Source organism: Arvicanthis niloticus, chromosome 11, assembly GCF_011762505.2.
Source record: "Arvicanthis niloticus isolate mArvNil1 chromosome 11, mArvNil1.pat.X, whole genome shotgun sequence".
NCBI lineage: Eukaryota > Metazoa > Chordata > Mammalia > Rodentia > Muridae > Arvicanthis > Arvicanthis niloticus.
Genome location: NC_047668.1, coordinates 50,168,723 through 50,196,611, shown reverse-complemented (window position 1 = coordinate 50,196,611; position 27,889 = coordinate 50,168,723). Strand labels below are relative to the sequence as shown.

General features: G+C 44.4%; 1 protein-coding gene across 1 annotated transcript; it reads right to left on the bottom strand.

Annotated features, from left to right (window-relative positions):
* Nucleotides 1–370: 370 nt before the first annotated feature.
* LOC117717254 (b(0,+)-type amino acid transporter 1-like) lies at nt 371–11,649 on the bottom strand. Its single transcript, XM_034514580.2, has 6 exons — nt 10,863–11,649; nt 7,697–7,830; nt 7,383–7,512; nt 6,396–6,520; nt 2,573–2,660; nt 371–1,448 (listed from the first exon to the last, which is right to left on the bottom strand). Exons 1-6 carry the CDS (start codon nt 11,619–11,621, stop codon nt 1,218–1,220), a joined length of 1,467 nt encoding a protein of 488 aa, XP_034370471.1. The 5' UTR covers nt 11,622–11,649; the 3' UTR covers nt 371–1,217.
* Between the last annotated feature and the right edge of the window lie 16,240 nt (nt 11,650–27,889).

The window sequence follows — 27,889 nt, the reverse complement described above, 5'->3', positions numbered from 1 at the left end:
TCTTTTGAGTCACCCACCCCACTAGATGCCCTCGGGAGCTACACTCTCACCACCAACATTCTAGGCACCTGTCATTCTTCATCTCTTGCATTCGTCCCAGGATAGCAAGGTTTCTCTGTCCTCTCCTGTCTTCAGTTTTATAACCACATTACCTTTCAGGGGAGCTATTCCAGCTCTTTGTCCTTTCTCCTGGAAACGTATCTGTGTTTCCTTTCTCTCAAAGCCAATAACCCCTCCTTCCTAGCAATACATCTACTGTTTATTGCACTGTTCAAGCAAATAGGCAGCTTCAAGCCATAACTGAAGTCTTCCCAGACAAGAATTACCATAGACAAATCTTGTCTAATTGCCAGAAGTAGGTAGGTACCCGTTCAGACTCACCAGAGGCAAAATGAGAATTTTATTTTATGGAATCAGTTGTCCCAGCAAATCGACGGCATAGTGTGTTTGCTTAAGTATCCATGATGCCCTTGGATTAATCTCCAGCTTTGCAAATTAGAAGGAAGTGGAGGAGGGGGAGGAAGAGGAGGAGGAGATGGAGGAAGAGAAGGAAGAAAAGGAAGAAGAAAGAAGAGGAGGAAGAGAAGAAGGAGAAGAAAGAGGAGAAGAAGGACAAGGAGGATGAAGAAAAGAAGGAGGAAGAGAAGCAGAAGGATGTAAAACCCAAGGACTTCTATCAAGTAGCAGACTATAGGACAAAAATCAAAACTATTCTTTCAGACCCCGCCTCCCTGCTCTTCAGCACCATATCATATTTGCTGAAGCATATCCTATCATATACCATCTACATTTTTCCTGCCATGCTGGATTTCTCTGCTTCTCTCCCCACTTGATACAAGCAGCCCCATATAAATCCCAAGATGTGCAAATCTTCAACTCAAGCATCATCCGAGTCCAAATAAGACGACAGGATTCCAATGGCAGAAACCCAAAGAAGAAACTCATTCCATGCTGTCTTCTTAGGCTACAGATAGCAGCTAAATGTCTGCCTGTAACTAGCTGGTTCCTTTGTGAAACCAGGTGGCACCTGTGTCAAAGGAACAGGCTTTATAGAAATGGGATAGTGTCCTTCCTGGTAGATATCCCCAAGCTTGGAAGCAGCTGTACTATGGTACTAAGTGTTTATTAGAATTATGTGTTGTCAGTCTGCAGAGAGCCAGTGGGAAGGGTGGGGTCTGTAGTGAAGAGGGCAGGGCAGAACCTATCGGAGCACCCACTCAATGATCTTTAATGGTTGGAGCAACTTCCAGGAGCATCTGGAGATGCATAGTGGCTGTCTGTATACACTTGGACTGACACTGGAAGTGGAAAAGCAGGAAGTACACCGGGAAGCCACTGAGCATGAACAGGAAGATGTATAGGAATTCCATCTGGGGATGGTCAATGATGGGTGCCAGCACCAGGTAGAGAGACACCAGGAGCATGATGGCAGGGATGATGGTGGGAACCTGCAGAGGGCACAAAGAAGTTATTTGATCCCTGGACCTGGAATGACATGGGTGTCACTGAGTTTGGTTCTTCCTATCTACCTCCCGTTTATTTTCACCTGCCACAAGTGCCTCTGCTCCAGAATCTCCAAGAACGCCAGGCTGGGCCAGGGGAGCCGCCTCCTGGGCTATAGGGAGCTCGTAAGAAGCAGAGTCTGGAGCCCAGCATTGGTCTCTCTGTGCTATGTGGCCTCTGTGTTTGTGTTCTATCTTTTCCCTTCATGGCCCTCCAGAAAAGAAATGGTCAGTACCCCTTACCACCTCCACCCCCACACAAACAAATGTCCTATTCTGCAAAATACAATGACAATAGCAGCCACTGATATGCCTTGTTTAGGCTGGCAGTTCTCAACCTGTGGGTCTCGACCCTTTTGGTGGTGGGGGGTCACATATCAGATCTCCTGCATATCGGGTATTTACATTATGATTCATAATTAGCAAAATTACAGTTATGAAGTAGCTATAAGGACTAGAGAGATGGCTCAGTGGTTAAGAGCACTGACTGCTCTTCCGGAGGTCCTGAGTTCAATTCCCAGCAACCATGTGGTGGCTCACAACCATCTGTAATGGGATCTGATGCCTTCTTTTGGTGTGTCCGAAGACAGCTACAGTGTACTTATGTAAAATAAAATAAACAAATCTTAAGGAGGAGGAAGAGGAGGAGGAGGAGGAGGAAGGGGAGGAGGAGGAAGAGGAGGAGGAGGAAGAGGAAGAAGGAGGAGAAGGAGGAGAAGGAGGAGAAGGAGGAGAAGAAGAACAAGAACAAGAAGAAGAAGAACAACAAGAACAACAAGAACAACAAGAAGAAGAACAAGAAGAAGAAGAAGAAGAAGAAGAAGAAGAAGAAGAAGAAGAAGAAGAAGAAGAAGAATGAGAAGAAGAAGAATGAGAAGAAGAAGAACAAGAAGAAGAAGAAGGAGAAGAACAAGGGGAAGGAGAAGGAGGAGGAGGAGGAGGAGGAGGAGGAGGAGGAGGAGGAGGAGGAGGAGGAGAAGGAGGAGGAGAAGGAGGAGGAGGAGAAGGAGAAGGAGAAGGAAAAGGAGAAGGAAAAGGAGAAGGAGAAATATGGCTATCCTGGAAGTTACCTTGTAAGTGTGGGGAAGATTCTTTGTCTTTATTCGCAAATACAGGAGACAGGCAAAGGTGGTCCCATAGGTGAGCCAGGACAGGAAGCTGCAGCGAGAAGTGGAAAGGGTAGATGAAGCCTCTCTGACGGGACTTGTTTAGATCAGGACAAAATACTCAAAGACAAGGAGGAGCATTTTGTCTTCTCTAGGCGAGCCGAGGGCTGCTGTAAAGATGACTCAGTGGTTAGAGCACTTGCTGCTCTCACAGAGGACTCTGGTTTGGTTTCCACCACCTGTATGGTGGCTCACAAACATCCGTAACTCCAGGTTCACGAGATCTGATGCCTTCTGCTGACCTCTGTGAGAACCAGGCACAAATGTGGTCCACAAACATACATGCAGAGCACACATAGAATAAAATAAATACATTTTAATTAAAATTTAAAAAGCTTAAAGACGACCCAGTGAGGAGTCACAAAACAAAAAGACATGAAACCGGGGAAGAATCTTGGTAGAAGGAAGAAGTGTGGTTTGTGAGAGGGAGGATAAGAGAGGGTAGAGGGAGAAGTGTGGCCATATATGTGTGTGTGTGTGTGTGTGTGTGTGTGTATTACACTATACATTATATATATTATATAATATATTATGCATTACACAATATTATATATTATGTTATATATTGTATTAATTATATTATATATATGAAATTGTCAAAAATAACTGCTTCCTGCCCTTTAAGCCAAAATCAAGTGTGAAACTGTCAAACAGTATATTAACTTTTAAAATAGAATATTTTGAAAAGGAGAGCATGGTGGAATCTCAAGGAGACCTGTGCTCATTGGAGGGACATCTCACTGGAAATAGAGCTGTTCTCTCAACCCATCCTTCCTTTATGGTTGGTGATATTCATTACATGGAGGCTGCTAAGCACCCAATAAGCTCTTGCCTCTAGCCTTTCCAAGGTCTATAGTTTGAGTGGTTGCCACCATTCTGTTAAAATTCCACCTAAGGGTCTGGTGAAATGGCTCAGTAAAGAGCTTGCTGCCCAAGCACAAAAACCTGAGTTCATTCCCCAGAATCCATGGTTTGGAATCCCAGCACTGTAAGGCAGAGATAAGTGGATCCCTGTGCTCACTGGCTAGCCAGTCTAGCCTACTGGGCTACTTTCACACTTGCCCATATTCCATATTGCCATAAGTTCTAGGCCAACTTGGCCTATGTAGCATGTTCTAGATCAGCCAGAGCTACATAGTGAGATGCTATATGTGCTAACTAGTTTTATGTCAACTTGACACAAGCTAGAGTTAGCTGAAAAGAGGGAATCTCAACTGAGAATATGTCTCCACAAGGTCTGACTGTGGGTCGCTTTCTTAATTAGTGATTGATGGAGAGGATGAGCCCATTGTGGGTGGTACCACTCCTGGGCAGGTGGTCCTGGTTCTGTAAATGTTGCTTTTATTTCCTCTGATGATAGGATGAGATGAGAGCTGTACCAAAGCTGTGCAAATACAGGGCTTGGTCTGAGCCCAGAGCGTTTCCTTCTCTGCTCTAACTATCCATAGGCCTAGGTCTGGAAGCTTATAGTCTCTGTACAATCTAATCTTCCAAGCTGACTGATTCACTCTGGCTTCTTTCTGCTTCTGCCTGAATCTCTCTGCTTGGCTTTATACCAACTTTGGAAATATGTTCTAACCTTCTGGCTTCTTCTCATTCTCTGGTTCGCTCCATCTTCACTTGTGTCTAGCTTGTTCTGTGCAAACGTCTCTGTAAAACTGCCATACCACACCACACACCACACCTCTCTCTCCCTCTTGCTACTCTTCAGTAGCCTCTCTTTCCTGTGCTCTTCTCCTGTGCATTGGACATATTCTATCTCTGACTCATTCTGTCAAATCTTCCTTTGATTTGTCACTTTGTCTGCCCCTCAATTAGACATCATTTTCAAACATGGCTGCTTCCTTCTACAAACCTTACCTTTGTTATTAGGGATTAAAGGTGTGTACTAAGGATGTATCTATATTCTAGCCAGATCATACTATAATTCAGGGTGTGTCTGTACTCTGGCTGGATCATGTAGACCTAAAGAAACTTTGGATGTGATCCTTTGCCAGAGCAGCCATGTCTCTAGATTAAAATTCCTCTACATGGTTCTATAAGAAAGCAGGCTGAGCAAGTCATGATGAGCAAGCCAGTAAACAGCACCTCTCCATGGTCTCTGCATCAGTTTCTGCCTCCAGGTTCTGCCCTGTTTGAGTTCTTGGCCTGACTTTCTTCAGTAATGGTCTATAATGTAGAAGTATAACCCAAATAATATCCTTTCTTCTCCAACTTGCTTTTGGTTATGGTGTTTCATCTCAGCAATATAAACCCTAACTAGGACATTGAGTTTTTAAAAATGTAAATGGCATATAAGAAATGACATCCAGGTTTGGTCCCCTGTCCTTCACACACACACACACACACAAACACACACACACACACACACACACACACACACACACACACACTTGCGTACACATGGATACATAGACAAATTCTATCTAACTTGGCAAGTAAGGTCCAGAACATGCCATCCCTTGAGGTGACCAAGACTGTAAAGTATTAGGTCCTAACTGAACGGATCATCCCAGGATTCTTGCTCTGTACTGAGACATTTTGGTCATATTCTCCAGTCTCTACCTGAAGACACCTCCACCCCTCAGATCTACAGTGGATTAGATTTTGTTATCGCCATATAATGATTTCCATCTTTCTCATGGGAAAAAATGAAAATAAAACATTATTTGTGGCTTGCTGTTTTCAACAGTCACACCAAGCACTGAACATCCTGTTCTAGATTAGACAACAGAGCAATGGAACGTGCGATGCCTGAGACATTACTAAAACGCCCTCCATACGCAGCTACTATGCTTATCTGGTAGTTGAAGAATCAGCCCTGTTTCAAATGAGCTTAGAAAATTACAAACAGGTATCACAACAGCCTGTGACCTCTGTCTGGAGGAAAATATTAAAAGGAGTCAGAACATCCTCTTCCTGTGGTGAAATCATTCACTGTGCTTAAACAGCTGGCTGTGAATCTACACTGAGTTCTGAAGAATTATATGGGACAGAGTCCAGAGCACTAGCCTGGTCTACAAGGGGAAAAAAATCATACCGTATCCAAGGGCTCTCCAGCAGTACAGTGCCTACATGCCCTCCAACATCGTCATAGGAGCAGAAAGGAGGACTAAGAAAAAAGTGACAGCATCAGCCCAGCCTTAGCATTCGTGTGTGTGTGTGTGTGTGTGTATAGATAAATGGTAGATAGATAAATAGATAGATAGATAGATAGATAGATAGATAGATAGACAGATAGACAGTCACAAAGCAGAGAGACAGATATTATTTGGATGTAAAATATTGCCCCACAAGCTCATGTGTTTGAAACACCTGGAGTTGCTGTTTTAGGAGATTATTGAGAGGTATGGGGAATGAAGGCTCAATGAAGAAATGGGTCTCGGGGCGGTGGGGGGGGGGCAGGTCTTGAGATTTTTAACATCCAGCTTCCTGTCCTCTTTCCGGTTCCTGGCCCACTGAGATATAAGCAAGCAGCTACACAGACCTCTCAACACAGCCTCCAAACACTCCCGTTACCATGCCTCTCCACCACACTGGTCTGTACTCAATGATGAGAAAAATTTGTGTGTGTGTGTGTGTGTGTGTGTGTGTGTGTGTGTGTGTGCGCGCGCGTGCACTTGCGCATAGGCACTCCAGAAGACAACACACACATTTCTATGTGCAACTTTGTACATATAAGGGTATGTAGATACATAGATGTCTAGGCCCGTGAAATCTCGCTTACCTCAAGAGGTTCACAAAGGTGCTGAAGTTTGCTGGGATGACCAGTAGCAAGGCCACAGCTGTAGTGAAGATCAGGGCTGGGGCTGGTGTAAGTCGATGCACATGAATCATGGACATAAGCTGGGGCTGGAAAACACAGTCAGTGTGAGAGAAGCTGTAGAAAAGCCATAGGAAATAGTCTATCTCCTGTCATGCCCTGGGCACCAGTGTGCCCGCCCAATCTAATGGTCATTAGTACCATGGCTTCCAGGGGGATAGGCTTCCTTGGGTTTCTCTGGTACCCTCAATTATTATCCTCCAAATACAGTCTCCCTCTCTTTGCATCTTGTGATGGGAATATAGTTCTCAACCATTGATGTGGACTAGACTCTGTCACTTGATTCACCCCATAAGGCATGAGCACAAGTGACAAGCAAGGGCTTTCAATGTGTTCCTATGTTTGATCTGACACCTTGAACCCATGATTACTGAATTAATTAAGAAATGCTCTCCAGGAGCCACCTCTGCTTTGGCCTGGATCCTTGAAATAGGAAAAGAGTCATTCTTAAATAAGAATGACCAAAACAAACAGGGCCACAGAAAACACAAGGATCAACAATTAAATATTACCTCAAGCCGCTGGGATTTGGGGTTGTCTGTTATTCAGTACTATTATTACAGTAAAAGCTAACACAGGAGCAAAGAGCCTCCGAGGAAAAAGGCCACTGTGTGTGCTTTGGGCCTCCTTCCCGTGGCCTCTGTACTCTAGACTTATCTCCCAACTCACATAATCCAGGAGCATAACTGCCCTAAAACCTGGAAGAGATTACAAATAACTTGGAAAGGATGGCATGCCATGTCCCCCATTCAGAAGAAGAGAGGGTTGCATCTGATTGGAAAAGTCCAGGCTTGGGCTAAAAGCTCAGGTAGGAGAAGGTATAGGTGAAAGGTGTCTCGGCCCTTCTTGCGGCCCTCCCCTCCTCGTGTGACCCCAGTTCCCACTTCTTACCATGTGACCTTCTCTTGCAGCTGCATAACACACGCGGCTGCCGCTGAAGAACCCACCATTGACAGCACCAAATGTTGAAAGTGCAACAGCCAAGGGCACCAGCCAGGCCCAGGACCCCAGAACTTGGTCCCTAGAACAACAGAAGGATTAATGGCAAGAACTCTAGCGGTAACTTGGAAAGGGTCCAGAAGGCCTCCTCGGAAACAGCGAGAACAACACATTTAAAGGCAAGTTCAAATCCGCATAGAGCGCCTTCCTTCCCTATCCCTAATGTCTATCTAGGGCTCAGGGGACATACCACATGACTCACTCACCCCCAGCTCACAGCTATGGCATCAGAGGAGAGGATCTCTGAGGTTGACATAACCAGCAGGTAACTGATATTGACCAGGACATACAGGATGGTGACCAGGGGGATGGCAATCATCACTGCCCACACCAGGTTCTGCTGCAGGGTCAAGGAGAAGAGGAAAGAACAAAGTTTAGTCAATGAGGTCTTTCTGGGCCTTCAGAACACACCCAGAACTATGTTATCCACAGGGTACTGTGCCAGACCCTGGGGGTTGGAAGAACTGTGTTCCTCCACCATGAGGTCATGATCCCAGTGGCATGGGGCACACAAAGACAGATGTGTGGGAACCGACAAAAGGTGCTGGGTCAAGAGCAGTAGAGATACAGAGGGAATGGGGGTGGCATCACCGAAGCTTCCAGAATGAAGAGGGCCGTCTCTGAAGCGTGGACATGAAGCAGGAAGGTGTGAAGGAGAATTTCTTACAGAGGAAAACAGAAGAGAAAGAAAGCTAAAGACTTCACTAATGTGCTTTGCCATGGGTAGGATTTGCCCCTCCTGGGAACATCCACTTCTGATTAGCATATCAGCCTTAAAGAAAGGACAATTTCCAGAGCTTTCTGCCAGGACTGAGCTCTGCTCATAGAAATTCTTAAAAGTGGAGAGAGACACTGAGAACAAGGCGGCCATCTCGACCTAGCTCAGTTCTTGGCAACCAGCCTCAGCATGGATGCTGTCCTGTCTCCCTGTATACCCTTGTACACTGGCAGGCTCTGTCCTTTCTGGCCTCCAAGTTCATGTTCCTATTGCTTCTGCAGAGCTGTGCCTAGACTCTGGTCTCCTCTCCCAGGAGGCCTTGTTTGACCGTTCTGCTTTGTAGGTCCTTTCTCCCAAGAGGACTATATTGCACATTAGGGAAAACGAAGCAAACAGGACAGCAACAGACTTGTATGTGAGTTCTCCCAGGCCCCCTCCAGCCTTAAAATCTGGGACTCCGAGTTCAAAGGAAAGTTGCCTTGACCACAGAACAGATAGAGCAGCAACTGCTTTACCTCCCAGGGCGTGGAATGTGGCTCTGCCTAGGCTCACACAAGTCTACCTGTAACCAGGGTGTTCTCGTTCTCACAGGCTTTATTGGGATGTCCTCGGCACAGTGAGCACCTAGTATGCATGACCCAACCTCACAGGTAGTCAGGGCAAGAAATACTTTTAAATTTAACGTCTTTCCCAGGTAATGAGCCGTGACAATAGTAGAGCCCTGGGTTGGCTCACAGACATATTTCTGGCCACAGTAGCACAAAAAACAGTGAGATTTTCTGATTTCATTCTGAGGGCCCTGAATTCTTCATTCAAACCCTAAGGAGTCTGCATAATAAGGGTGACCCCAGCTTGGTAAAGTTTCTGTAGTTTCTTTAGTGCAGGTGAGGAGAATGAGAAATAAATAGACCCTTCCTCTACCCTTCTGAGCGAGTTAAGGCAGAATTTTAAATACTGGCATTTTGACGACTAGCTTAGGTTTTGCTTTGAAATCGATACTGAGAAAGTCCCAGCTCTAGCAGAGATCATCAAGCCACGGACTGGGTGGCCCGAGATATTGACAATAAACTTTCACTGAAATACAGCTGTGTCCCTGTATTTACCTACAACTGTTTTCTTGCTGTCACAACAGAACTGAGTAGTTGCCACAGGAACTAGTGAATCCAGGGCCTGAAATCCTAACTCTTGGGTCCTTTCTAGAACAGCTTTGCTGGTAACCTATGCAACCATAGGAGCTGGTCTTCAGCTTGAGGGACCCTACTCTTTCCTCGACCTAGGGGAAAGTCTTGCTTGAGACAGCCCTGTGTGCATGCTACCCATGTACTGAGAATTGCCCAAGCCATCTGCCAAGAACGTGCGACCGAAACCTCAGAGCCCTAGGAATAAGTGGGAGCAGTTATTACAGCAGTCCCTTCCACACACAAAGAATTAGGAGAACAAAATTATATGCAAGAAATTAAAAATCACCAGGCATGGTGATATACTCCTGTAATCTCACCATTCAGAAGGTAAAGACAGGAGGATCAGAAGTTCAAGGGCATTCTTAGCCACAGAACATGTTCAAGCCCCACTGGGCCTACAACTCTTGTCTCAAAGAAAAATGATAATAAAAATAAGGATGAATCCCTAGGACTCCTAGCATGCATATTCTCTCTCTCTCTCTCTCTCTCTCTGTGTGTGTGTGTGTGTGTGTGTGTGTGTGTGTCTGCCTTTCTCCTCTTCCTCTCTTCTGTCTCTGTTTCTATCTCTTGTTTGTTTCTATTGCTCATTTGTCTCTGTTTCTCTCTCCTCTGCCTCCATCTGTCTTTCCCATGTCTCTCTCTCTCCCTCTCTCTCTCTCTGTCTTTCTCTCTCTCTCTCTCAAACCCCAACCCTGTTCTTGTGCTTCTCTCTCGAAACTGCCCTTCTCTTCTCAAGCAGCCCCCTCCAGTGGGCCTTTGCCAAGCCTCTGAAAGCCAGAGTGCCCCTAAGCCAGCCCAGCGGGGACAGCAGAAGACTTGTAGCCCCCATTCTGTGAGAATTTGAAATTCCTGCAAGGGAAGAAGAAAACAAACAACATCTCAGAAAACATATTTATGGCAAAGAGTCAGCACTGAAGTTAATTACTGAAGATCCCAGGAAGCCCTGAAGACCGGCTAGCACACTGGTTATCCAGGCCAGGCTCACAGGTAGGGTGAGGAGGCATGACTGGTTTGTTCCCCCATGCCAAAGTGGCTCCCAGGCTTCAGAAACTATGAAGCAATGTTTCTGGAGGGGACAATCCAGGAGGTGGCCAGCAGATTTAATAAGAATGATGGCAGTATAAATTCAAAATAATTCTCCTCTTGCAAATTTCAGTATTTCCCTACAGAAAAAAAAAAGAAAAAGAAAAAGAAAAGAAAAAGTGGGGTGTTGACAGTTAACCTAAGGGGCAGAAAGATGAGACCATGGGTATGATGTTATGAAATACTCTGCTTTATTAAGAAGATATAGTTAAATCTTTCCATAAACTACTCAAGGCAGATGGGCTGCCATGCAAGTCCTATGAGTACAGCTAGAGGGCCTTGATTCCAGTTAGACTGCTCATGATCTCAGTCATTTGAGTAGCTGGAACACCAGTTCCTGAAGCTTCAGATGTTCAGAGGTTCATCCAAAGAAAGGCTCACTCAACTCACCTTTGGGTTCTTGAGCTCCTCTATCACCGTGTTGATATTATTCCAGCCGTCAAAGGACCACAGCCCCTGGTAGAAAGCCATGCCAATGCGCCCTGCTTGCTGTGTGGTGTTGTGGAAGGCAAACAGCAGGGATTCTGTGGGAATATGGCCCTGTGCCAGCACCACGGCCCCACCCACTACAATGACTAGCAGTGAGAACACTTTGGCGGCCGTGCACACATTCATCAGCACAGTGGACATCCGTGAGCTCCAGAAGTTGATCAGAAGCAGCAGGAGGATGCAAGAAGAAGCCACGATCTTGACTATGACCTGAGGGAGTGAGGAGCAGCCTGGGTAAAAGGGAGCCAGTGCATACTCAGCGAAACTCAGAGAGACGGCAGTGATGGCAGCTGGTCTGCCTACCAGAACGAATATGTAGATGACCAGAAAGGCAGGCAGAGAGCCAAAGGTTCGCAAAATGTAGGCATAGTCTCCCCCAGATTCAGGAACCAGGCTGCCCAGTTCAGCATAGCACAGGGCACCCAGCAGGGCCAGGAGGCCACAGGTTGCCCAGACAATAAGACTGGCTCCAGGACTGCCTATGTAAACCAAGACCCCCTGTGGTGACATGAAGATGCCAGAACCAATCATACAGCCAGCGGTCATGGACACTGCACTCCATAGACCAATCTCCCTCTTCAGCATCAGCCCTGCTGCCCCACTGCCCTGCTCTTGCCCCACGGGCTTGTCACTGGCAACCTTCTCCTCACTTCTCTCCATCTCGAGACTTCAGCAGATACTGCCTCTGGTTGGAGACAGGTACAGTCTCTGGTACCTACTGTCCACGAGTTTCCCAAAGGCGTTAATGATTACAGTGCTGGAGGGCATCCAAACCAAAGGGCAAAGACCCAGGGTGTGGTCTAGAAGGAGCTGATCAAGCAAGGCGTCCAGCTCAAGCCTCAGCACAGACAGTCTGTTGGAGCCACTGGTCAGTATAACTCAGGAAAGGTCTGGGAGAGAAGGGGTCCGAATCGCTACTGACATGTGGGGTGTGGCTCAGTGACAGGGTGCTTGTTCAGTATATGCAAGTTCCATCCCCAGCACTGCAGATCAGAGGGAGGGAAGAAAGGAAGCAGGAGAGGGAAAGAGGGAAAAAGAGGAAGGGATGGAGGGAGAGAAGGAAGGAATGAATTTCTGTTGCCCTGTTCCACAGCAACTTTGTGGAATGGCAGCTGGATGAGTGTTCTATATCTGCATGCTGTCCTCATGCAGACATAGAGCACTTCCCTTCTTCCTTCACTTCACAGGTAGAGCCTGCACTCTGCCACTTCCTTCCTTCTTGCCAAGGAACGAGCTCCATCCTGTATCTTCTTCACCCATCCTCCTGGTTCTTCTTTGGGCTAGGCTTTATGCAATTGGCTTTATGACTGTACTGAAATCCTTGCTTCCTGGTAGACTTCCTAAAGATGTTTTAAACTCCCCCAGGTGGTACATAAACCTGCCTCTATGTGTGCTAACGAAAGCATAGATTGACAGAGCACATGTTTTTTAGGATGAGACCACTAATTTCGAATCCCAGATCCACAGCCTCAAAGTTATATGAGAGATTGAACTTCATCTCACTTGCCCATCAATTAGTGATGTCTATCTTGTAGATATCCTTGAAGAATTAACAATCTGAAGCAGTTTGGATAGTGTATGAAGCAAAGTAAGCATTTCATCAATCTGGTCACATCCCTTACTCTCTGGACAACTTTCATTAGTTCCACTGGGGACCATGACACACCTATTCCAACAAGGCAACACCTGCTAATAGTGCCACTCCCTGGGCCAAGCATTAACAAACCATCACAAGGACAGTTACTGTCATGGCTCTTGTGTGTCCCTCCTACCTTTGATGTCTGTTGCAAGGATAACCTCCTAGAAATAGATACAGTATTTTTTTTAGAGTGGCTTACAGGTTGTGGTCTAGTTGATCCAATAACGGCTGTCTATCAATGGAAAGTCTACGAATCCAGTCCATGAGGCTGGATATCTCAGCTGATCTTCAGAATATATCAAAATCTTGAAGAAGGAGGCTCTAACGCCAGTGAAGTGACGGATTTGCCATCAAGAGCAAAAGCAAGCAGGCGAAGAACAAGAGTATTCTTCTTCCATGCCCTTTATATAGGCTGCCAGAAGAAGGTGTGGCCCAAATTTAAGGTGGTTCTTCCAGATTTAGAGTGGGTCCAGTCATTTTGGGTTTTGGTTAATTCCAAATGTATTCAAATTGACATCATCAAGACTAGGCATCATAAGCCCCAGACTGTGAGCACTGAAAGTACAAAACCACCCTGTGCTGATACCCATAGGAAAGAGAACTTGAAGCTGGCCTCTGTGTGGACCTGGCTTCACTGACCATTGAACATTTTTGGGTTTGTTTTTTATCATAACCTGTATATACCATATAAACTTCACTGGTCATTTTTTAAAATAGTCTATCAATATTTTCCTATCAGTATTTTGGATAAATCATCTTGCCCTGGATTATTTTTAAATAATCTCTGAAACATTTTTTGAAAGTCTAGTGATTTGGGTGGCCATTCTGACAAAATCTTAACTTTCTTCTTATAGATATACCAAGTTACTATTAGACTCCAAGATTTTTAGAGGGATTTCCTTCGGCTCCTTTTCTGCCCAGTTGAAAGATTGTTTCGCCAGTCAGTCACACATCCCGTGGAATCCTGCCAACTCTGCCAAATGCTGAGAGCACAGCCTGTGGACACTTGGCAATCAGGAAATCCACCCAAGAATTGTCTTTAAATATGCTCGGTTTAGTCACACAAACTTTCCTTATAATATCATGCTTATGTAAAAGTTAAACAGACACCTCACCAAGCAGGGACCAGTTAGTTGGACAGAAAATACTGCTACAAGATCCCTGGAGACTCTTCTCCAGTTGAGACACTTCCAAAGCTCGTAGGTTCAACCCACATCTGTCTTGAAGTGAAGTCCTTTGGCTAAGACAGGCTGAGAGGATGGCAGGGTTGAAAGGAGTTCCAGAAGGTCTTTGAGAGTGTTGGCCAGCAGCTAGAGCTGACAGGCAGGCGTGTGTTACAGTACCAGAAGTTCAACAGCCACTGAAGCCAGAGCCACACCAAGAGGCCAATCTCAAGTCCTCTTGACAGTGCTATCAACACAGAGGCTAGAGAAGCCATTTTCAGGAGCATGGCAGTGAGATCCTAGAGACCATTTCCAAAGTTCTAAAGTTTGTATCATTTCATTGGGTGATAGTATAACAGGGCCCCAGTCCTTAGTAAGGCCCTAAGACCTTAGCACAGCCTACTCCGTGTTGGAAATACTATCCAGGCCTTTAAACTCAGCAGATAGACAGCACTACCTGTCAAAACTAAAACAAAGGCCTAATCCATCAACATCCATAGTTCTAGGAAAGTGTCAAAATATACTAACCTTGCTTGTTCTAGGAGTTTCCTCACACACTACCTCCCAACCAGATTCTTCTGCTTCTGTTCCACTCATGTGGGAAAATTCAGCTCCTCTGGCCCTGACTGTGCCTTCAGAAATGACCTTGACTACTCGGATCCCTCTGCCACGACCTCTGGTCACAGGGGCCTTTCAGAAGTTACCTGGCTCGCACATACCCTGGTGAAATGGCATGGTGCCGCTTGTGGAAGGGAGTTGGGCTTTTGAGACCCTGCATAACGGTGAACTCCTTTCAGGAATGTCCTGGACACCGCGTGGTGCTGTAGCTAAGCTGGTAGAGCGCCTGCCCAGCATACACAAGGTTACATCTCTATTAAAGCGGGGGTTGGGGGAGGTGGCAAACGGAGGCAGATTGATCTCTGTGAGTCCAAGGCCACCCTGATTTTCATAGTGAATTCCAGGCTACCCAAGGCTACAAAGAGAAACCTTGCCGAAAAATAAATAGACTAGACCATTGTAAGATATTCTGGATACAGATCACTTAGCTCCTGTCTCTTGAGCTCTGTGGCCTTCATCCCTGAAAGAGCCAGAGACAGTGATTGTCCAATCACAGGCACTGAGAAGGTCCCATCTTCCTGTCAAGCAGAAATGACTGCCTGCAGCGTTTTTCAATTTAGAGAAGCAGTTTCTCCCCTCTTTCCTAGACACAAAACCTCCTACCACATAGATCGCTATAACAACAGGAGAGTCCTGGGCGGGGGAAAGGACCCCAGAAGTTCAGCAGCTCCTTGAGCTCCACAAGAGGGCAGCTAACTAACTGACTCTGTGTGACTCCTGAAACCGAGGCTGTAAGATGTCACCCTCTAGTGGCCGCAATGGGATGAGACAGATAGAGGAGAGCATATGAGATGGGATACAAAGAAGGCCAGAAATATCCCTATGCGAACATCCCCATTCTCGGGGCCATCCTGCTTCTCACACACAGGCAGTCTTCTCACCGTGTCTTGCATCAGATCCTGGCGTTCATCCATCTGGGTCGGTGACCAGCACCCTTGCCCACCCTGACCAAGCTCTGGCCAGGTTGGAAATTCCTGAACTTGCAGGTTCTTGCTTGTTCCCACCTCTCTGTTCCTCTAGAGGAGCTGTCTGCTGGTCACCTCAGACATCATCTTCTCTTGATTCCAACTCCCGTTGATTCTTCTTGCTGCCATTGCACCGTTGTGGGTTTTTGTTTGTTTTGTTCTTGTTTTCTTTGCTAGATCTATATTTCTGTCTCCAACTTCTCTCTAGAGTAGCAGTTCTCAACCTGAGAGTCTCGACCCCTTTGGGGATCAAATGACCTTTTCACGGGGGGCTCCCAAATCAGATGTCCTGCATATTGGATATTTACATTATGATTCATAACAGTAGCAAAATTACAGTTAAGAAGTAGCAATGAGTAGGGGAGTGGTGGTGCACGCCTATAATCCCAGCACTTGGGAGGCAGAGGCAGGCGGATTTCTGAGTTCGAGGCCAGCCTGGTCTACAGAGTGAGTTCCAGGACAGCCAGGACTACACAAAAAGAAACCTTGTCTTGAAAAAAAAAAAAAAAAGAAGTAGCAATGAAACTAATTTTGTGGTTGGGGTCACCACGACGTGAAGAACTGTATTAAAGGATCTCAGCATTAGGAAGCTTGAGAACCACTGCCTTAGAGCTTCAGACTTATCGGTTCAGCTGTCTACTGATGCCCATCTGTCAGCTCCTCAAACACTTCCACCTCATTGTATTCAAAGTAGAACCCACTGTCTTCCTCAGTCCCTCTCCTTCTGGCCTTCCCGCTGTGCTTGAAGTCTACCAGGTTTCCTTGATATGGGGGACGCTGGAATGGGCCATCAAGGTCAGCCTGGGAATGAGAGATTTATTCCTCTAAGTGCAAAGTGTTGCTAGAAGAAAGTTCTCAGCTGTTGGTTTTCCTTGGGGATTCTCTGGTGCAGAGAGGCACCTCCCCAAAGTTATTCTCTCTCTCTCTCTCTCTCTCTCTCTCTCTCTCTCTCTCTCTCTCTCTCTCTCTCTCTTGGCTTTTCGAGACAGGGTTTCTCTGTGTAGCCCTGGCTGTCCTGGAACTCACTCTATAGACCAGGCTGGCCTTGAACTCAGAAATCCACCTGCCTCTGCCTCCCAAATGTTGGGATTAAAGGCATGTGCCACCACTGCCCAGCTTTCTCTGTCTTCTTAATGAAGTCCTTATCCAATGACTGGGCTCCATGGGACCCCACACAGCCCCAAACAAGCCATCATTCATAAATATAGAAACATAATTGTTTTCATTCCTTCTTTTTTGGCTTTTTGTTTTGTTGTTGTTTCTTTTGTTTTGTTTTGTTGAGATTGGGTATCTCTGTGTGCAGCCCTGGACATCCTGAAACTCAGTCTGTAGACTAGGCTAGCCTCAAGCTCAGAGATCCATCTGCCTCAGCTTCCCAAGTGCTGGGATTAAAGATGGGTGCCACCACTGTTAGCCCCATATAAGTTCTTAACATAACATTAAAAATAAATTCCAAGAGTGTATTTTCTAATTTTATCAAGACAAATGTTCGTCTTGCCAATGTAATGGCATCTAAATTTCAGAAAACCTGTTCACATTATTTACCACAATATGGGATATTATAGAGTGTGATGAAGTTCTAGGTTAGATTCCCAGCAAAACATACACATCATGACAGAGAGAGAGAGAGAGAGAGAGAGAGAGAGAGAGAGAGAGAGAGAGAGATAAAGAATGAGAGAGACAGAGACAGAGAGAGACAGAGACAGAGACACAGAGACACAGAGAGACAGAAAGAGAGGAAGGAGGAGGAAGAAGAGGAGAAGCAAAGAAAAGAAAGGTTAATCTGTTTATAGCAACAAATGCCTGTAATCTCAGGACTCAGGAACTAAGAGGATCAAGGCCAATCTTATCTATATAGTAAGATCGTATCTCAAAATACATCTGTGTGTGTGTGTATGTGTGTGTGTGTGTGTGTGTGTGTGTATAACATTAACAAATTAAAGAGAAGAAGTCAGTAGCTGCAAGGAAAAATTGCTAGAATTCAATACAAATAATAAAATCTGAAAGTGACTGAAGAAAATTGTTTGAAGTACATGATTTAAGTTCACAAAAATCTCAGTTGTCAACCTATATACTGATCAACCTGAAAGTCAAATTGAAGCCCATCAAGGGTCAAAACAAGGATTTATTGGAACCAAAATGAAGATAGGCACCTGGGAATAAATATAACCCCTAGTGGCTGAGAAGAAGTGCTCCTCTAATGGTATGGGGGGGGGGGGTTGTTGTTGTTTTTCCTTTTACACTCATAAGAACAAGAGGGAGGCAGCATAGGATGCTAACTGGGTGTCTTCCATCACACTTAGCACCAGGTGAGAAGTGAAAAGCAGGAAAAGGCTTTCCCTGATGTGTATTGGTACCTGTATAGCATAGGTAGTCTGCAGAGACCTGAGCCCATGTCTCACGTTTTCCCCTGGACTAAAGAATTCTGTGACTTCATTCTTGTGACATTTAAAATACCTTCTCATTTCCACCCTTTAGTTAACATAAAGATGGATGGTTAATCGAGTACAATCATTTTGCAAAATCTTTCTGTGGAATCATTGATGATCAGCAGATGGTTTGGGGGTGAGGGGGCTAAGAACTAGTCCCAGGTCTTTAGGAAGGTTCATTCCTAGGTGGCTGTGTCCTATGTAGGAGGAGAGGAGGAGACTATAGTTGTGAGGCTGGGACCAAATCTTGGGTAGCAACCAGGACCTCTTGTGAGCACCCATTCTTTTGACTACATTGTTTCATTGTTTAAGTGATCTGGTAGCTAAGCAACTTAAAAAAACAGAGATTTATTTGTTTGTTTTATGTATGTGAGTACAATATAGCTATCTTCAGACACACCAGAAGAGGGCATTGAATCCTATTAAAGATGATTGTGAACCACCACATAGTCAATAGGAATTGAACTCAGGACCTCAGGAAGAGCAGTCAGTGCTCCTAACTGCTGAGCCATTTCTCCAGCCGTCATTTGCACTTTAAAGGTATGAATGATTCTTCAACAAAATAAGGTATAAAATATACAATATTATCATGAGTGCATGGTGTCAAAAATGTCAATAACATATTTGTGTCTTTCTACAGTGGCACAGTTTACTGAGTAATAATCAATTCACTAAGTGGGTGGTTTCATTGGCAGCAATTTGCCAAGTAATCCCACTTTCTTTGCTAGTCAGGCCAAGGGAAATACAATTTTCTTTATTTTGAGACAGAGTCTCACTATTTAGCTCTGGATAGCCTGGAACTCGGTATATAAATCAGGCTAGTCCCTATCTCCTAGAGTTATGCCTGACTCTGCTTCCCTACTGCTGAGATTAAATATTAATTTTAACTCCCAGATCACAAGCCATACAGTATGCAAGTACATATACCCACTGTGTAGAGTTCTTAGGGCTGCTTCTAGGAATTTGGCAAGAATTTGATGTTGGGCTAGAACAAAGAAGTAGGCTCAAGATGAATAGAGCTGAGGAATGTGTTCTTTGTGTCTTGATCAGCTCCTTAAGTCCCTGAATACAGTAATCATAGGACTTTTGTTTATGCCTTGTTTGTTCCTTGACTACTTTGTCTTTGACATAGAACTGATCCTATTCTTTGCTGTGCCTAGAATGGTATAAAGGCAGACTGGAGAAAAATAAACCCACATCAGCACTGGCCGGGGTCATGTTATAATGTTGTCTAATTGTCTTTTCTTTCTTTAATCCTCCCTCCCTCCCTCAAGACCCTGTTGACTGACTGAGCTGGCTTAGTCAACACGCATATGTCTGTATTAAAGATTAGCTGTAAAGGGTTAAATATACACGGCAGAGTGGGAAGTCTGCTGAAGATGCTAACATAGCTCCGGCTGATTCTGGATCACAGGCTGACACAGATCTGCAGTGTTAAGTCCACCTGCAGAGGTGAGGCGTAGGAACTAAGGTCGGGACCTTGTTCAGGTGGACACATGGATAGCATGTCCTGACAAACTGGACAGGCAGACTTCAATCCAAATAGGCCCTGTCAACAGCAGAGACCAAGCCAAACTGAAGCCCCTGGGACAGTCAGAAATCTTTTGCCTGTGGGTTCCTTGCCACACTCACCAGGTGGTCAGACAATAGGTAGGAAGAGCTGTCATCATCACTCTGTAAGGAGTTTTCTTCTTTCTGGGATACAGGTGAGGGAGCTGCACCCTTTCCCTAGTCTGATGTGTCCAGTAAATTCTTGGGGCTGGCTTCTTTGACATAATGTTAATGTGCTCATGTGCTCCTACAACCTCAGTTTACCCCCATAATGTATAGGGTGGCACCGCTTCTGTTTCCAGGAATATGCCAGTTATTAGTCTGTACCTCTTGTGTGGTGCCGGACAGATGGTACCAGTCAAAGGTCCACCAAGATACATTCTCATTCTCATCCTTAAAATGGAGTCAAATGATACTTGTAAAGGAAAGTCTCTTATGGCAAAGCACAATCTGAAAAAAATCCTGTTTTACATAATATGGAATCACTTCGGACAGGGCAAGCTGCTCTCAACAAGTTTATTAAAGTCCAACCTAAACATCACTTGCTGAGACCAAGGAGAATATAAATAAAAGTCCATTTGAGACAAGATGGTTAAGAATGAAGCTTTATTACTTACGTTAATGTCTTTCCCTACTTGGGGACTTAGCTGGCAGGCAGGAAAACACCCTCGCAAACAAAACTTTCCTTTATAGATATACATTTCCCTTTTTTATAAAGAGTTTTAAAATAACCATCTAAAATGGCAGAGGCAGGAGGAGTGCTGTGAGTTCGAGGCCAGCCTGATCTACAGGACAGGCAGAGCTACACAGTGAAACCCTGTCTCAAAAACACAAACAACAATGTCAGAAAGCCACACTCTAAGAGTGATTTGGATGATAGACCCAGTCCTTCTAAACACCATTTGCTTTTATTTTAGATTATAGATGTGAGGACATAGTCCTTTAATAAACAAAGCAGAGAACCTGTTCTATGCCCATTTGACCAGAGGGAGTATTTGGGAATGCCTCTTCAGAGCCTTCTAAAGCTTTAGCCACTGTAGACAGGATTATTGTAAGAGTGGATTTTGGAGTCCCTAAATTCACCAAGAAGTTTACATCTGACTGCTCTGATTGCTTTAATTGTCCTAATTGCTCATCCTGCTTCAGTTTAAAAACACTTTCCATTTTTGAGAGAAAGAAATATGTGTATTAGGAGTTTACAAAAGATTTTCACTGCAAAGATACAGCAGTGTAGACGGGACAAGTGGGAGGGGCGTTGCAACTGCACAGAACACTATGGGTTGCTATTTGTAAGCTGCAATCACTGCTAACCCTAGGCCTTACCCAGCCTGACTTCAGGGACTCCTAACAAACTGAGTGCAGCAGCTCATCCCAGAAATCAGAGCTAGCAATGGCGAGAGACTAAAGCAATGCATTAATATCGTTTGATGGGAGGATAAGGGAACCAAGTGTCCTCAGTAATGTCTTCTAGGGTACTGCATAGATTGTAGATTATACAGGGAAAGGTCAGAAGGGGGGAAACAAGACCCGTGGGATAACCATCCAACTGTCTTCTGGCTGATCATTATCTCAGGACTGGTTAGGCAGAGGTATTGTTAATAAGAAAATTGCTCTTGCCTTCAGGGTAGTTGGGCCCTTATCTCAAGCTGCTTATACGTATGCACTATTGTTACTGGAATCCTAGATGCCAGCAGGAAAGACCAACTCAGAGAAGAGGATTCGTACAAAATGGGAAGGAGGCTGGAGAAGGGGGTGGTGGGCAGCATCTGCAACCTGTGGGCATCTGCAACTTGTGGGCATCTGCAACCTGTGGGCATCTGCAAGCTGGAAGAGGAACAGAAAGAGAATCCAGCCAGGGCCTTTTACAGCCTGGGTTTGTTCACTAACAGACATTCCGACTTCTAGGGTTTAATAAGGAGAAAGGCCTCTTGTAAACTCTAAGATTCCTATTGCCTGTGAGAGACTAAAGGGATTGTTTTTTGTTTGTTTGTTTGTTTGTTTCTATGTTTGTGTTTGGCTTTGAGATGGTGCCTTGCAATATAGTCTCAGCTAGCTGTGAACCCTGCCATAGCTTCCTAGTGTTGGATTATAGGCATATACAATCATACTCAACCTTCCCCCACCCCACAGTAAATACACATGCGTTTACTCATTTGTTCATAGGGATACATTGTTGTTGTTGTTGTTGTTGTTGTTGTTGTTGTTGTTGTTGTTGTTGTTGAAAAGGAAGGTAAAGGAGGAGAGCCATAGTATTCAACCTGGGTTACCAACATGCCAAGGCTCCAGGTCCAGGAATCAAACCTAGGTCACAAGGATTAAAGTACTGATCCTAGCACTGAACTATCAGGGAACAGAAGCAACATCAGGGAGGCAGGGAAAGGAATAACGATGTAACCAATTCTTCACTCACTTCCTCCTAGCAGCTGCAAAGCTATTATGCTCCAGAGGGAAATAGAGTGGAGACAGGGCAGTAACTTGCAGTGAGGACTGAGAACACTGAGGCCATTTGGGACTTTAACTGGGGAAATGCATACATTCATATACTGAAAACATGTCTTTTCAGATAGAGGAGGCATACCCCTGAGCATGCTCAGTTCCAGTTCATGGACCACATATTCAAAACAACAACAAAGACAAGCCTCTGTGTGGAATGTTCTTGTTGCAATGAGCAATGTTTCCACAATAGGTCACCTAAGCAGAATGAATCAGAGTAGCTCAGAGTTTGGGCTGGTTCCTTCTAAGTTTCACTGAGTTTTCTTGGTGGTGGTGGTGACTTTAAAAAGGGTATTATCAGTCATCTAAAGAGGTGGGAGTTTCTACTCCTATGAGTACCTATGAGTTTGTCCCTAAAGAACCCCCTGGCAGCTAATGGTAGGCTCAGAAGATCTTCAGTTCAGAGACAATCCTAATTTTTTTGTTGTTTTAAAGAATTGATCTTTCTTTGTGTTGCATTTAGAAGCTTCTAAATCCATTGAAGATAAACCCCCCATTTTATTTTTTGTTTGAAACACACGCACACACACACATACACACTAATGATACATGTTTTTTTTTTTTTTAAAATAATCAATATTTTAAAAAAAAAATACTAAATGACAGGCTGGAGAGATGGGTCAGTGGTTAAGAGCAGTAATCTGCTCTTCCAGAGGTCCTGAGTTTAATTCCCAGCAACCACATGGTGGCTCACAACCATCTGTAATGGGGATATGATGCCCTCTTCTGGTGTGTCTGAAGACAGCAATGGTGTGCTCATATACATAAAATAAATAAATAAATCTTTTAAAAAAAATACTAAATGACAAACACAAAACATAATGATAAATATGAGAGTCAAGAAGGAGATAAGAGCAGCTGGGCAGGACGGCAAATGCCTGTAATGATAGCACTTGGGACGTGGGTGCAGGCAGATCTGAAATTCAACTTTAGCTACTTACTGACTTCCAGGTCAGCCTGGGCTGTGGGAGAGTCAGACTAAGGAGAGAGGGAGGGGGAGGGGGAGGGGGAGGGGAGGGGGAGGGGAGGGGGAGGGGGAGGGGAAGGAGAAGGGGAAGGGGGAGGGGGAGGGGAAGGGGAAGGGGGAGGGAGAGGGGGAGGGGGAAGAGAGAGAGTGTGTGTAGGGGTGTAGGGGCTGGAGTGATGGTTTAGGGTGAAGAGGATCTGCTGTTCAGTCATGAGGACCAGAGTTCAGATCCCAGTACATGTTTATACTTGCCTCCCAACACAAAATAAATGTAAAAAATATTTTAAAAAGAAAGTAAAAGCTGGGAGCTGGTGGTGCACACCTTTAATCCCAACACTTGGCAGAGGCAAGAGAGAGGCAGAGAGAGGCAGAGAGAGGCAGAGAGAGGCAGAGAGAGGCAGAGAGAGGCAGAGAGGCAGAGAGGCAGAGACAACTCTATAAATTCAAAACATCTTGGTCTACACAGTGAGTTCCAGGACAGCCAGGGGCCACATAGAGAAACCCTGTCTTGAAAACCTTAAAAAATAAAAATAAAAAACAAACAAACAAAATAACCCCAAATGACTCAAATAACCTAAGCATTTCCACTGGATGTTAGATTCCAAAAGAAAGCAAATAATGAGGGCCAAGTATCGGCTAAAAAAATTTTTAGCAAATGGCGTTGTCTACAAGGGACCCAAATACTTAAGGATTTAGGAAATGTCTTATTACATTCTGTTCTCTGGCAAAACAGACTTGGAGAGAACATTTAGAGACATATTTTCATTGACTAAGATATAGACCACAGCTATGAGTACATGAGAAAAATGCCTAGTATTTCTGAGTAAGAAATAGAGTGTATGTGAAGTACTTTGAAAGTATTAGAAAAAATAAAATGTAAGGAACCCTGTGATGGCCACTCTTAGGGTCACAGGACCTCTCTCCTATGAGCACATAGGTGTTGTCTGTAGAGCCAGCTGGAGTTTTCAGGGGAGATTATTCCTAAAAGGAAGGCTCTGGTATAGGTTCCTCTCAGTCACACTCCTTTGAGAGGTTCCCAGCTCAGTCCATTTGTGTGGCTCAGTGTGCAGTGTGTAAGGCTTGCTCCTCCAGGTCTCCTCGCCTTAGAGATTCTTTTCTGTGTCTTGGAAATCCAGTTTCCAGGTCTTCATGCATATTTTCCAGATGAGCTGAAAGTTCCCTAAAAAAAAAAATGCTGGTGGGAGAATCTCTGCAACTCTGCATGTCACAGATCAAAGTCCTAATACATTCACTGAGACTCTTGATCACCCTTTTGGTCTAGAAACAGCTATGTATTTTCTCTTCAGAGATTTATTCTCATGGTTTTGGTTGCTTGGTTTGGAAGGATATGGAGAGAAAGTTTTCCTTTCTTTCTTTCTTTTTTAAAAAGGTGTATTTATTTTGTTTGTATATGTGAGTGTCTTTGTCTACAGTATGTATGTACATGTATGTGCCCATGGAGGCAAGAAGAGAATGTCAGATACCCTGGAACTGGAGTTACAGATGGTTGTGGGCCACCATGTGGGTGTTGGGACTTGAACCTGGGTCCTGGGTAAAAACAACAAGTGCTTCAAAACTCTGAGCCATCTTTCCAGACCTAAGGATTTTTTTTTTTTTTTTGGTTTGGGTGTTTGGGAGTTTTGTTTAGTTTTTAGACAGGGTCTCTCTAGGTAGCTGTGGCTAGTCTGTAACTTTATGTGTATATCAGCCTAGTTGTGGCCTTCTACCAAGTGAGCCTTCTGCTTCTGTTTCCCATGTATCGAGATTGTAAACATATGCCACCCACCCCACCTGGATCAATCTTTCTTCCTTCTTTCCTTCTTTCTTTCCTTCCTTTCTTCCTTTCTTTTTTGAGACAGGCCTTCATTATATAGACCTGGTGGTCTGGAATTCACTATGTAGATCAGGTTGATCATAGATCAACAGAGGTCTTCCTGCCTCTGTCTCCCAAATGCTAGGATTAAAGGCATGCACTACTATACCAGTCTCTCTCTGTCTCTCTGTTCTCTCTCTCTCTCTCTCTCTCTCTCTCTCTCTCTCTCTCTGTCATACGCACACACACACACACACACACACACACACACACACACAAAGCAATTGTAATTTATAAAGTACTTATACTAACTCAACCCTATGACTTTACTGGAAACCAATCCTGAACTTGTTGAGACTCAGTAGGAAGCAGTACTTATTCTACACATAGACAATTAGACTAGGCCTAATTCTCTCAGAGAAGATCATAAGACAGCTCTTTAAAACACAGTCTCAGTCTTAGGTTGGTAAGGCTCTGTGCAGAATCTTACCCGTCCTTGGCTTGCCAGCCTGTTAATTTAATAACTCTGTCTGGGGGTCCATTTTCAGGTTCAAGCCATGTACTTGGCTGCCAACATGTTGATGTTGTTGAAGAAAAGCTTTAACACAATGAGCAGGAATAAAAGTATTTCCAGGACAAAAAGGAATAGCATGATCAAGCTATATATAACAGAAGTGCATTGCTTTTGATAATGCATATTCCATGATGGGTAAGGAAAGCATTCTTGTCAGAACAACCTAAGACAGGCTCAGTCTTGTTAATTAAATAAAAAAGTGGGAGAGGTGGAAGCCTTTGGGACTGCTTGCAAGAATCTGACATGGGCCAAGGACAAGGAAATGGGCTGCTTGGCAGGAATCTGACATTGGCCAAGACAAAGAAGTAGGCTTCAGGCAGGAATCTGATATTAGGCTAGAACAAAGAAGTAATTTCAGGTAGGAACCTAAATCTTAGGCTAGAACAAAGATGTAATTTCAGACAGAAATCTAAATTCTAGGCTAGAACAAAGAAGCAATTTCAGACAGAAATCTAAATTCTAGGCTAGAACAAGGAAGTAGTCTTCAGACATAAAAATGACCTTGGGCTGGGATAGGGAAGTAGGCTTAGATACTTTGGTCATCCTGATAAGCCTTTAGAAACAGTGATCATGGGAATATTCACAAAATTGGGTTTAATGCTTTGTTTATTCTTTGATTATTTGTATTTATTGTCTTGCTTGTTCCTTGACTATTTGCATCTATTGTATTGCTAGACCCTCAACCTAGAACTGACCTTAATACATGCATGTAATCAAAATGATATAAATGCATGAAGGAGGAGGGGGTATGGGATGGGGGTTCTAGGGAGGGAAAATGGGAAAGGGGGGATGACATTTGTATTGTAAATAAATAAAATATCCAATAAAAATTAATTAATTAATTAATTAATTAATTAAAACACAGTCTCAGACAAACACATGGGACACCTGAGATTCTAAGGGGATTCAATTCTGATGTCTGAACAGGGCTCATCATTATCCTATCAATACCCCAGCCGAGTCTAAAGAGAGCCACCAGGGAAGTGCGGAAAGACACTTTTGGAGTCCCTTATCAGGCAACTAGTTTGACACTACCCTTGGAAAATATTAGGGCTGGGCCCCTCCCTAGTAGTCAGCAATCTAAAAAACAAAGGACAAGAGGGACAAGGTTTAGTAACTGGTTTAAAAAACAAGGACTGAGTCACATCTCTGGCCCTGGAGGAATACATGACACCTTGGACTTCCCAGAAAGTTATTAATGGATAACTTTCTAAACCTGACTCTGGGAGTCACAAATCTTATGTGATTACTACCTAGCAGAAGGTTTTTCTGATTGATAAAGATCAAAGTCATGCCATTGCTCCCTCCTTAAAGCTCAATCAGAGTCAGCAGCTGCCTCCTTAAAGCTCAATCAGAATCAGCAGTCAATCACGAGGACAGAACCAAGCCCTCCAGGAGAGGCAACTCATTCTAGCTGCCCCTTAGAAAACACACAAATGCCCATAGTGGTCTCTTGGGCTATTGTTTACACTCGCTCCACCCCGAGTGTGCACCCTCCTCTGCTCTATCATAAACTTTATTCTTTTTTACAGGGATCTGCTGATCTCATCTAAATTCTTCTTACAGAGATAACAAGGATGAAGTATGTAAAAGAAGATCCACTTTGTGACAGTCACAAAATATATCACCCTAAAACGCCAGTTGAGGCCCATTGAGTATGCAAAGCGAGACTGTACTGAAGCCAAAATGAGATCTGGATCCTGGGAAGAAACCTTGAAGTCTAGATACTCAGAATGAGCAGAATGTGTTCTTATAGAGATCACCCAAGGCAGCTGGGATTTATAGATTAAATAAAGGGGGTATGGGGTGGGAGTGTATCTCAGAGTGCTAGCCTAGCATGTACAAGGCCCTGTTATTGAACAACAAAAAAAGAACATGAAAGATGTTAGAGAAACCAGTTATTATGTTACATGGGGCACTAACAGCAGTACAAGACATTGGTTGGGTACCAGTCACCTACGTTATTAATAAGTCCTGCGTAAGGATGACAGTAAGCAGGGAAGAACTTGTTCCAGGAACCTTTAGTAATCTTTGGTGTCAGGGAGTCTGCACAGACCGGCTATGCTGGGTCAGAGTAACTCAAGTGACTTTGATCTGATCACTCATGTTTTCTCTAGGCTAAAGAATTTTGTGATCTCATCCATATGGTGTTTTAAATCATGTTTCATACTTAATAATACATGTTAGAGCCAGAGGCATGGCTCAGCAAGTTAAGTGCTTGCTTCCCAAGCCTGATGGTCTGAATTTAATCCCTAGAACCCCGGGTGAAAAAGAAGAGAGAACTGACTCCACAATCCAGCATGGAATCCTGGAGCCTGACCACAGCCGGGGCAACAGGAAGCTGCCAGGATGAAAAGAAGCCAGTGTGGAGGCTGGCTGGTTATCAGCACCACTGTGAAGGTGAGAAGAAAAGATGCTAATGTAGCCTATGTCCTCATCCCAACCTGAAACAGACTACCCAGCTCAGCCAGAAAGCACAAGACTAGCCAGACCATGAGGCTGGCTCCACACCTGTCCATGTGGACCAAACAGCTGCAGTGTCAGATGTGACATGAAGATACCAGAGTCAATCAGAAACATGATGGATGCTCTGTTGGTCAATTTCTCTCTTGAGGGTGAGTGTCCTGTTCCATACATCACTCATTCTTTCCTTCTGTCCATCTCAAGACTCTATTGAAAGCTGTCTCTGACTGAGCTGAGGCAAGCTTCTGAGCAC